Source organism: Coffea arabica, chromosome 7e (genome assembly GCF_036785885.1).
Source record: "Coffea arabica cultivar ET-39 chromosome 7e, Coffea Arabica ET-39 HiFi, whole genome shotgun sequence".
Lineage (NCBI taxonomy): Eukaryota > Viridiplantae > Streptophyta > Magnoliopsida > Gentianales > Rubiaceae > Coffea > Coffea arabica.
The window spans coordinates 5,844,093-5,856,442 of record NC_092323.1 but is presented as its reverse complement, the minus strand read 5'-3'; the positions used below and the strand labels follow the sequence as shown (position 1 = coordinate 5,856,442).

Genomic DNA, 12,350 nt, shown 5'->3' with positions numbered 1-12,350 from the left:
CAGGGGAGGGCGGGGGGGGGGCATTGTTTAAGGTTGAAGGCAAGTGTGCCCGCGGGCCCCCAAAAACCCACCAAAACGATACGTCGGGCCAAAAGCCAGAAAACAAAAGCGTATGACAGTGTCTAATAATGGATATCGTTATTGTCGGGGAGGGGAGCAAAGTCAAGTCACAACGGTATCTATCCATCCAGCCATCCACCGACCACCGACCTACCTTCCGCCTCTCCCTAATTAAGTACTAAAATCTTTCTTCTTTTCTTTTTTTTTTCTTTAAAAAAATAAAAATTCTAGTCTGCAATGACAATGACAATTAGCGTTTGATGATAGCACTAATTAATAATCATCATTATCACTTCACTTGCTGTTCCAATATCTCGCCTCCCCCAATATCTCGCTTTCCCTTCTTCCCCTCCCCTCCCCGCCCACCCGCCCCTATAAGAATTACTTAAAGAAAGAGACTTTCTCTCCCTCCATCAAACCTCCTCTGTACAATAGTGGAGGCTACAAATACAACAGTGGAGTACCAAACGACAGCTGCTCTTTTCAACACACAGTACAATTAGCCCGCAAAAACAAAAAGACGGCCCATCCCCATTACTGCTACCATTTATTTCGAGCCAAACAAAACTCAATCCAATTGCCAATTGCAAATTGCAAATTGCAGCAGATGAGAGGAAAAAAATGCGTCTGTTCCTGCACTCGAGTACAGCCCCCTTGCTTATATGTGTTCGTGTACATGGCGGCCAACCACAACTATTTTGCATATGAGGTAATGTTTAAGCTTTTTTCAAAAAGTTAAAGTGGAAAGTAAAGAAAAATACAGTACAAGTAGTCCTCCTCTTCCTTTCAGTGCTCCTACTTTAAACTTATTATTATTAGTGCTACTCCCAAATCCCAATTTGTTGTAGACAGATATAGAAAAAAGTGAAGGGAAGAGAGAGAGAGGGGATGGTGTCGGTGCATTTAGTTACCACTAGTATATTATAGCGGCAGGGGAGTATATTAGTGTATTCTCTTCTTTTTAAGAAAACCAAAAAACCAACGTGGAAGCTTTACTCAAATGACAAATGAACCTTCTTAGTACCCAAGTAGTAGTAGTACTAATCCGGCACTTGTAATTTTTTCTACTTGTTCTGCTTGTTTCTTTCTTTCTTTTTTTTTTTTTTTGCCCTTTTGGTTGGTCCGATATCAAAAACCGAAGCCAAAATCCCAGCCCTCCCCTTCAACTCTCCGCATCTATCTTAATTTCTTTTGATGGGTTTTCTTTTTCTCTCTATAATCTCTTCTTCGAGCTAGCTATAGGTCTATTCAGATTATAGAGAGAAAACAATACACATATAGATAGATAGATATATATTACCGCCTCCATACTCCTATTATAGAAAAAAAGGGGGATAAGAGATGGAGGGAGGTGGAGGAATTGGGGCCGGAGCAGGGAAGAAAAAAAGCGAGAGGTTATACAAAGGAATAAGGATGAGGAAGTGGGGCAAATGGGTGGCGGAGATTAGAGAGCCTAACAAGAGGTCTAGGATATGGTTAGGCTCTTATTCCACGCCCGTGGCTGCTGCCAGAGCCTATGACACCGCCGTGTATTATCTGCGCGGGCCGACGGCGAGGCTCAACTTCCCGGAGCTCTTGGTGGGCGATACTACTGCTGCTAATGGTGGTGACCTGTCCGCTGCTGCTATTCGCAAGAAAGCAATAGAGGTGGGTTCGAGAGTTGATGCTGTTCAAAGTTCCATCACCACCCATGACCACCACGACCACGGCCGCAGCCACCACCACCGCCACCATGACCATGCAACACCGACTCAGCTGAAGCCCTGTTGGTTTCAAGAAAAGCCCGACTTGAATGAGAAGCCCGAGCCCGAGGATCCAGATGTTGACTATTGGTGAGTGGGCTCTACCTGCAGGGAAAAGGGGCCAAAAAAAAAGAAAGAGAGAAAGAAAAAAAGTATCATAGTATATATTTATGTCCACTGTATTAGTGTATTCCCGAGGGCGCTTGATAACGTGCGCTCGATGGCTGGCTTCAAATCCTCAAAGAAGCAAGTAGCACCTAATTCTATTTTTCTATCTGTCTTTTTCTTTTTCAAGTTTTTACCTCTTTATATGATAACAGAGCATCAAGTTTTGGAGCTGATAAAAACGAATTAGTGTAAATATTTTGCCCTGATTAGTAACCTTTTCTTTGTTCCAAGTTTTACCTGTGGATGATATCAAAAAATATATCAATCAGTATGTATTACTTTATGGCTTTTCTACTACTGCTACTACTGCTACTACTAGTAGTAGAATACTTATAATTGTGCACTTTGCAATTGCTTGCATTTTTTTTTTTTTGAGGATTGGTGGTGGTGGTGTTTGGGCCTGGCCTGTGGGGTTGTAGCAGCAGCTAGTAAGTAGTAAATCCAAGTTGGTTTGGGGTGGGGTGGGGAGGGGCGGTGAGGTCGAGGGAACATGTATGGTCCTACGTTTGCTCGAGTTTGGTGCAAGTGGTTGCTGTTTTGCTAACAACTAATAAAAGTGATAAGGTTCCATTTTTGACTCCACAGAGTTAGGTATTTTTCTGCGTTGTTTTTAATGACTCGAGAAATTAATTGCAGGCACACCCATTTCATTTGGACTTGTTCACAGTAGTACATATTAACGATGGCGATACAGTAGTTTTATAGCAGTACCCATCGGGTGATGCATCGCCTAAGACTAGTTGATTTATTTTCCCATTCTTTGTGGGCATATGCTATAAGTAAGGCTACTAGGACGGTCAAAAGTTGAACAGGGTTTATAGTTTCTTCTTTGATGAGTTGCAGCAGTTAGACAGGAGACAAATTTTTTGTTAAGTTTGTCTGCTATATAAGTTTTTTAAAAACTTTAGCTACAGTAATTTTAAAAAACTTTTCAAAAATTTTAAACGATACACTTCAAAATATTCAGAAAAAAACACACTTTAAAAATTTTTTTAAAAATTTCTACAGTAAGTTACAGTAAAATTTTAGACAAACATCCAAAAAATTCACGTGTCAAAAAAGTCCTGATAGGGGTTGTTCTAGCTTTATTACGGGTAGTGGTGGGGTTTTTCCTTCAAGTTCGATTTGACTATTAGTACTTTCTTCGTTTGTCTTGTCGCAAAAGAATGGGTTATAACGTAGGGGTGGCCATGCTTCAAGCTTGAATTGGAATCGGACTGAATTGGAATCAGACCAGCAGTTTATTGAATCGGAATTTGGAAAATTAAACCAAAATTGAAACCGTAATCGTGATTAAAGATTTAGGTTCAGATTCATAAAAATTTTGAATCAGAACCAGAACCGACAGACTATAATCGGATCAAATCGTTTAAAAAAATATTTATTATTTAAATCTATTTAGTCGGTTTAGACTTTAATAACAATACCGTGATGGCCTCAATTCTAATCTAACAATTTATTGTTCTATTCCATTAGTAAGTCTAGAACTTATCATATTCAAGCTCGAACTTGTGCTGAGGTCTTTGAAGTTCAAGAAGATCGGCTCCTATAAACATAAAAGAGTGCAAACTCACTCAAGATGTAAATTGACATCAAACTCAAGCTTGAGTTTGAATGGTAAGGCGTATAATTTGTCCTAGAATATAGTTTTATGTAATTTAACAATTATACTACATAATATACACACGCACGCAATGAACTCGAGTAGTTGGAGTTCAACTCAACTTTGAGATTATGACTGATTTATTCGCGAGTTGATCAATTTGTTGGCACCCCTAAGTAGTTGAGTTCAAGATGGGCTATTGCCCCCCTCAACTCTTGAAAAATTACAAAATTGTTATAAAAAAAATATAAAACAAATTTTTTGAATGTTTCTTTAGAATTCCCGACTTCCCCCCTAACAAATTTGAAACAGGTTCAAATACATTTTATCTTGCATTTTATAATTCAAAACCAAGGCACAAGGTTCCGAGTAAATTTTTTTATTACAAGATTACAAAATTATAATTTTTGTGTATTATCCACATAGTTTTTTCCTTCACTCTTCTATCTTTTTATACTACTGTTCTTGGATACTGACTCTGCCACTGCCCCTAACCAATACAATAGTTTGGTCGAGCTACGTTGGGTCCACTACTTGGGCTGCATCGCGGTATGGAAAATCTTGGTTGATTTTATTACAGTATTTTTTTTCACCCTCTCGTCTTCTTTTCAAAATTTTTTCCATCTCCCATGGGTCATGATTTTGTACCGCCTATCTTATTTTCGATGCTATAACGGCCAAACAACTCGGACAGGAAGATTACTCAATAAGCAAAACAACGACGCCCTCCAAATTTGATATCTATGCACTTCACGCGCGCTCCAACTGGCAGATTGACGATATGAAGTGATACAAGCATGTATTTGATATTTTGGAGTTGCAAATGACTAGAACTGTTCGGTAGCTCGGTTCGTTTCGACTCGTTCGTGTTTGTGAAAGACTCGTTCGAAATTTTAAACGAACCGAGTTCGAACGAATTTTTTTGTTCGATTAATAATCGAGCGAATACGAGCATGTTCGCGAACATGGACATAATTATCATTTGACAAATTTTAGGGTTAATTTTACGGCTGGACTTTTATATTTGGAGGGCAAATTGCTTTGTTTTATTTGTTGCTTTTATGTTAATGTTAGTTATATAGTTAATGAATAATAGAATTTAGTCACTTAGTGCTTTAATTATTTTAGAGAATGATTAATGATTTGTATGGCATATTTAAGGCTTAAAATAATTTGGATTCGAGCATTTCGAGCATGTTCGCGAATGGCTCGTTTATGTTAAACGAGCCGAACACGAACTCGAACATGAACTTTGCTTAACGAGCCGAACATGAACACAGGTTTGGAGTTCGAAAATTAACGAACGAACACGAATGTTGTTCGAATCGCTTAACGAACAGAACTCAAACATGAGATACGCGGTTCGATTCGGCTCGTTTACAACTCTACAAATGACACTTGCGTCCGTGTATCTTGCATGGAGTATAATGATGAAAGGCAGGCATGAATGAGATACGCGGTTCGATTCGGCTCGTTTACAACTCTACAAATGACACTTGCGTCCGTGTATCTTGCATGGAGTATAATGATGAACGGCAGGCATGCATGGGATGGGTTACCCGAGTTCTAGGGCTGGATGGCGCTCCACTTTGGGCTCCGTAAAGGCATTATTACTGTCCTTGTTAATCGAATAACGCGTTCAGCAGGTAAGATAGGCTTTCTTTAATTGGCTAAACAAATCAATGCATAGAGCATGTGCATCACCATTAATTAACCACTTCCCCTTCCCTTCATCACCATTCATTAAACAGATGAATGGCCTATGGCCCTGTAGCTTCATAGCAGTGGAAAAGGTGTTCTTCATATGGTTAATGAATTTGGGATGTAATCCGTGAAGCTCCATCCTTGATATTCATGAGGTTCAGTCGTACAAGAGCAAGTAAGATAATCCGAGTTTTAAAGATCCATCGGGTAGATGTTCAGCGTTATATTTCCACGACACAAAATGAAAATAGTAAACATGTATCCCTCTGCATAAACCCCCCCACCCCAATACAGGAGGGGAGAGTTCAATTCTAAGACATTTTATATACTCAATGCTCTTATAATCACCCAGCCGACAATCTCAGCTGAGACTGCGAAGAATTCCTATAACCCATCTAAGGCCCAATTCTTTCCTAGTCCAACACTCAATCATCCTCATCCTGGAATTTGTGTGTGTAACGTTTCCATATTTTCTCTTCTAATCCGACAGCAAAAACTTTGACAAATTTCATTGAAATGTACTATAATATTGCAGGCAGTTGGAATCAGTGAGGCTCTTGGAGATACGCGACGACATTCCCGCCTAAGCTTCATGGTACTTCCCCAAGTGAATACCATCCAAGGTCACGCCTTGTTCTCCATTTCTCGTTTTATTTGAAGGGCAGCCCTTACAACATTACCTCTTGTGATAATTCCAACCTTAACAAGGGAAACAATTTTAGAATTATGAAAACCTTGGAAGAAACACACAATCAAAGGACAGAGTAACTGGCTCTTACCAGCCTACCATCAGCATCCACAACCGGAAGTCGTCGGTATTTTGTCTCGAGTAACAACCTGAAGTTGAAAAATAGCAACAAAAGGGCTAAATATATTAGCCTTGCCACTTTACAAGACACAAAAATACTGCAGTCAGAGAAGCTAGCTTAAATCAAGTAAAGAACCTTGCAGCATCCTCCAGATTGGTAGTTTCACGAACCACCAGCGGAGCTGGTGTCATTAGATCACCTACTACTTGACCATTGGTTTTGCTAAGTAACTTCTGTATCTCATTAAATGTCTGTGACAAATTTTCAGGATCAGAGATGTCAGAACATGTTAAATCGAAACACCAGTGCGGCCAGTCAACACATTCATGAGTTCTGCACGCATGCGTGCCAGAGAGAGAGAGACTGACCAGAAAACAGAAATGTTTAACTGTGAAAGTGGATTCACCGAGTTCTATTATTTCAAGAATTATGCTCCTTTATGGTTTGGATTGGATTAGGCATCCCCTCTACTACGTTAATCATATAAATCTACAATCTGCACTCTCCATGTTTTCACATGCTTTTCTAAATGAATTATTGAATTACATACAAGGCATCAGAATTCTCCTATTCTTTTCCCCAAGTTTTCACCAGGAAAATATCATCGATTGGGATAACATATCACCAAGATGAAACAAAAACATTCACAAGGGACAAGCAAAAGTACTGGCACAGGATCCTTGGCTAACTGCACTCCTGACCATGGGAACAACAGTCGAGAAAGAGTGAAAGAACAGAGACTGTGCAACAAGCAAGATATGTACACCTGACCACAGGAAATGCTTTGAAGTTGTGAAATAAAGGTCTGACAAGTCAAGGTACCGATCCGTAAGTGGAAGCCTGAGATTATTATTAAAAATAAAAAATTACATTTAGGAGGAATGCTAGTAATTCCACCTTCAGAAACATATACAGAGACAATCTAGAGAAACTAAAACTTCTAAAAGAGTAGAGTACAGGAATAAAAGGACAAAGGATACTCTACTGACTCTTGCATTTTTTGGCTTATTTAATTAAAATGAGAAAAATCAAGAAAAGAGGCATAGTAAAATGCACATTTGTTGCAGTGACAGACGTCATTAAAAGAAAATAATGATCTCTTACGTACTTTCCATGTGCTGTCAACTTCTGGAAATATGTCTGCATCACTTTTTGCAGTACCTGATCAAAATATCGGAACTTCTTATATCATGTGAGGTATTTACTAATATGATTGGAGAATGAAATATACGCAAGGATAAAGGGTAACAGTTTTAAACTTGACAAAATGAACCGTGCCAGGAGGAGTTACATAAGCACATAATCAGTAAGCTTTGTTGCAAGTAGCCTCTACGAAATGAAATGTGATATAAAACTTCATATTTCAATACTAGTTATCGGAAAAACAGATGACTCATTTAGTAAGATGGATCCTAAGCTATCCCCAATAATAGATCAATTATATCTTCTCCATCTCAGTTTGCTTCTTTGCTTGCCCCAGACAAAATGTCAACTGAAGGATTGCAATTAAAAATAAAGTAGGAAGACCACATCAACAGGGAAATGGGCCATATTAGCACATGATTGCAAACTCCACTATGATGAGCAGAAAGGTTCATAATATCTAAGGCCTACGGGACAAGGTAGAAACACCCGCAAAAGATTCAAGAGCAACAGTCAGAAGAGGAGGTGTATTTAATGTAACTTGAAATTTTTGAATTTCTACCTGATATAGAATCCAAAGCTAACAAATCATAATCTGAAACAAGGCCAACCTGCAGCAATAAAGAACTTCTTAATGCTACAAAAAAGCAGCAACCTTTGCCTAATAATATCCAGACCTTGAACTACTTAAATAGAAGGGCCCCAAACCAATTACAACACATTAGCTGATGAAGTTTGATGATTTTAGTAAAGTAGCAAATCAAGGCATAAAATGCCACGAATTTAGAATTAGTTTCAAAGTTATCGAAGAAATCACGTCAGCCTAGGTGATGCAGAGGTAAATTAAGGAGAAATCAGTCGAAATCCCAAGCTCGAGTGTGTGGCAATTTTGGTAGCATTTCTAATGACCTATTTGCTACCAGGGAGATGGAAAACAACATTTATAAACTAATAAGAGAGAGACGTACCAGTTTCCAGTCATTATCAATGACGGGAAAACCAGTTATCCTGTATTTCACAAGAGCTTCCAAGGCTGTTGGACGAAAACAATGTGTAAGGAATAGTTGTAAATGCAGAAGTAATATTTTCGTGTAAGAATTTGAGCTGCACTCTAGAATACCTTCGTCAACAGTTGTTGTTGGCTTTACCACCTGTAGCTCCTCTTTTCTAGTCATGAAATCACCAACAGTATATATACCATTTCTTGCCTGCAAACAGGCAGGGGATATCTCGAAAATAGAACTCAAATTTAAAGAATGTACAGGTAAACAAGTGCTAAAATGCGTAAATAAACTCAGTCTCCCAACACGAACTAGAAATTCAACAAAATATTCGGTTCCAACACGTGTTCAAAAATCAAATTTACAGCTTTTTCTAATCAATTGATCTGCTTATCAAGAAAACAAAATCTTTTTTTTCTTTTGGCCGAATAAAATCAACTTAACCATCACAATTGCAAACAAGAAACGGCCTGACAATCATTCTTACTGGGAAAGCCACAAAAAATAACAACAATAATAAATCCAAAAATAAAAGGCCAAGTGGATGGTTGGTCATACCGGTACGGAATTGGCGGTCAAGGTGCTGCCGGCTGCAACAGTGAAGGGCTTGTGGGAGGAGCCTAACTGATGGACTGAACTGAGGTAGGTTCTGGAGGGTTTAGGGCCGGCCTGAGGTAACAATAGGGACGGCAGCTGGCGATGGAAGGCGGGGGAGTTGTTGATGGCGATGCTGGTGCGCAAGGGAGAAGAGAGTGGTAAGAGATCCAAAGGAGAAATTGAGCTCATCTTCAGAAGATTTTATGCTGCTGCTATCTTCGTTGAAGCAGGTGGCGGTGGAGGGATGACGGCAGACGGTGGCCGAGATTCTGAGGGAGCAAAGGTGAGTTGGTTACTTTTGCGCCACCACCACCACAAGCGGTATCCAAGCGACAGCCCACATGCGATGATATGATAGCAAAAAGAAAAGTGAAAAACCACTCCCCCAAATTAATTATTACGATTACTCCTTGCTCCTTCTCTCTCGTCTCTCATTCGTCACGCCAAAAAAGAGAGGAAAAAAAAAAAGAAAAAGAAAACTCTTTCCTTTATTTTCTTTTCCAGTTTTAGAAATTCTCTTCTTTTTCGGATATTTATTTGTTATGAGTTTTATTAAAGGTGCTTGATATGCATTTATTAATATACCTAAATTCCATTTGACATGTTATGTGTATACATATACTAAACTTTTTTTTTTTTGCTCCATACTAATCATTATTACCTTCCCCTAATCTTATATTTTAAAAAATCTAACACTAAAGCATATTTTAATAGTAGGAACTATTCTATTGTAGCTTCCTTTTCTTTTCTAATAGTAGGAACTTACCATTGATTTACACTTTACGCTACCGGCTCTACTGCTGAGTTTTGTGATCATGCAGTCCGAAGTAATTCATCTAAATAAATTATTCCATCAACTATTTCAACAATAAAGGAACCTTGAAAACAGCTGCTAATATCTATGTATTAGATTATTTGTAATCGAATTCACCTAAATTTTTCCTTATCAAACAAACAAAAAAAAAAAAAAAAAAAACGTGATTTGTGTGTTTACATTTTAGGAAGGCAAGTAGCTGTCAAAGCAGCACTTATCCATGCCCCCAAGAAGTGGAAATTTTGATCACGCCTCAAAATAGCTGGCTGGTCATCGCGTATGCACAGAACACTTGGAGTTTGGGTTGGGCTCCTTTCGTCGAATTACAAAATTGGATTGTTGGGCCTAGCTCTATGGAACAAAACATATCATTTCAGATGATGCTCTGCCCACACATGGTGCTAAATAGCCCGGTCATGCTGCTTTATCCAAACCTTGCGAATCAAAATGAGTACGTATTCCCTCTAACTTTTAACAATTCGGGCCACATTGAGTATTCCTTTTCTCATTTTTTTTGGGCCAAAACCTTCTGTTTGTGTGCATTTCATTGAACTCGGACCATTCTGTTCTTCAGAAGTGAACAACCCAACGTTGGGCCTTCTAAGGAGACCAGGCTGGCTAGTGGCTATGGCTGGATGATAAATTACTTTTCCGAGCTTCTCGAACGATATTTTCATGTAGCATTGCTATTTCTCCTACGAAGAAATGGAAAACCAAATAAGGCTGTGCACTTTACTTTCAGACTGATTTAATTTCACCGAGTCATGTTAAGAAAACTTCTGTTTAGTACTTAGATGAAAGAGGTTCGGATAAAAATTTTTCTTCCGATCACTAATAGAGAAGAAGTCGGGGGCAAAAACTTATACCACGGTCCGAAAATACATGTTTAGTACAATGATATGTAGTTATTGCGTTGCTTCCCTCTCAATTGATATGCATATAATTTTGACCAGTTCATCGCCGCAGCCATCACTTCTGGCTGAGGGCTAAAATTACAAGCTCACGAGTTTGGAATATCATCAGTCATTCCTGGTTGATAATTTACCTAGCTAATATTTTCAGATTTATTTACATTTTTGTGCTACTGATTGGTTAGACAACACTTTAGTTCAAGAGTCATTTGCTTTTCATCGCGCAGATTCTAAATATAGCAGCTAGCGGCCGTTTTTGTCAACCAGATATATATATATAGTGCACAAAACTGGTACAGAAGAAAGAGACGAAATTCTACAGCTGGTCGCAAAATCATGGGTAAAAAGGCAGCTTATTTGCTCTTCACGACCTGTGGCTTGTTTCCCAATCATCATAAAGCTTGCATCCCATTTCACAAGTTACTCTTTCACCTCTGCACGGGATAAAAAATATGATCTCAAAAGAAATGCTCTGTATTCCTCCCTATTCTATAACCCAAAAACACTTGAAATTCATTGCGTTCGGCTTGATGCAAATCTGTCCTCGGACTTTAACAGTTAAAACATGAGACGAATCACTTTTTAAGTCAAATATACAAGTGTTAGATAGCTTTTGTTGATCATCCGTTTGAAGACAAGCACCGTTAATTAATGGATACGAAGAATAAACCGACACTCATATGCTGAGTTTGTAATATTCATATGTGTGATTGTGTTCTACAAGCATTAGATAGAAAAATATAGCAGCACGTTTTTAGGTGAAAGGTTTTAGCAGGAACAAACATATATAGCTGTCCAGAATTACAAGGAGAATTGAAGCTGCCCCCCTCCCGATCGATACATCTCCGTCTTTGGAGCCCAAAGGGCCACCAATGCCCGGCCTCCTGTTTCAGCAACCATCTGACTTCCTCGTCTTTATTAATCCAAGTATAACCTTCCAATCATTAATTACAGCCACACAGGCACAGCCTATATGGCAACCAAAAAAGTTTGGAACCCATCGCAAGAAATTGAATTGAATGCAGGAGCATGTGAAAATCGCCCTAAACTTCAACAAAGTCGTGGCGTTTTCCCGTCAGAGGCAGAGATGACCGTCATTATCATCATCAAAGCTTCGTAAATGCTCATTCTCGACGCATTGGCGTGGGGGTGGTGTCTGGTCCCCCAACCTCGGCCTCAACACTTTGCCTCTTTTACTCGTGAAAAATTGACAAAACAATAATGGGTGTTGCGAAGAAATGGATAGAAAACAAGCAACATTTACCTTTACATCTCTGCCACTTTCCATTTGCGAACTCATGTTGTTATCTCTCTGGTTACTGGGCTTGCAGGAAACCTTTTTCCAAAGATACCAATTCATAACATTTGCGTCCGTGCTTTGCGAAAATAAACAAGCAACGTATCATTTTTTTCATCAAGTTGCAGGATTAGAATCCGAGAGAGGAAAGCTTTGGGTTTGATGTTTCGGGACCATTTTGTGCTGCTAAATTTTTTAAGGGACCACTGTTTGGGCACCGGATGAAGAAGCATGTAGATCTGACTTACATGCCAACACTATTTAATTATTAGTCCGTGTAACGTACTACTCCACCATGAATTTTCCCCATCCTCCTTTTACTATATCTTTCCTTTTTTTTTAACATCCTATTCATCAATTTCGAAAAGGCAAAATAAATAATTTTCGAAAAGGCATAATAATGTTGAAATATTTCAGGAAACAACTAATTATTATTATTGACCTCACCAGAATTACCACTAATCACAAGTACTTTTCCTTGTTTCTTAAATTTCCTGTGAA

At 38.8% G+C, this 12,350-nt stretch overlaps 1 protein-coding gene and 1 pseudogene across 3 annotated transcripts; one reads left to right on the top strand and one right to left on the bottom strand.

Annotated features, from left to right (window-relative positions):
- Positions 1-424: 424 nt before the first annotated feature.
- LOC113700940 (ethylene-responsive transcription factor ERF010-like) lies at positions 425-2,253 on the top strand (annotated as a pseudogene). The gene has a single exon (XR_011818407.1). The product of XR_011818407.1 is annotated as an ethylene-responsive transcription factor ERF010-like (transcript).
- A 3,200-nt stretch (positions 2,254-5,453) lies between these two features.
- LOC113702114 (CBS domain-containing protein CBSX1, chloroplastic-like) lies at positions 5,454-9,277 on the bottom strand. 2 transcript variants are annotated; one of them, XM_072059332.1, is made up of 9 exons: positions 8,789-9,277; positions 8,350-8,437; positions 8,198-8,262; positions 7,792-7,840; positions 7,195-7,247; positions 6,909-6,926; positions 6,222-6,337; positions 6,057-6,114; positions 5,454-5,976 (listed from the first exon to the last, which is right to left on the bottom strand). In XM_072059332.1, exons 1-9 carry the CDS (start codon positions 9,014-9,016, stop codon positions 5,902-5,904), a joined length of 750 nt encoding a protein of 249 aa, XP_071915433.1. In that variant the 5' UTR covers positions 9,017-9,277; the 3' UTR covers positions 5,454-5,901. The 2 variants fall into 2 exon arrangements, with proteins under 2 accessions (XP_071915433.1, XP_027078917.1); XM_027223116.2 differs by lacking the exon at positions 6,909-6,926 and having other exon boundaries at positions 8,789-9,273.
- Between the last annotated feature and the right edge of the window lie 3,073 nt (positions 9,278-12,350).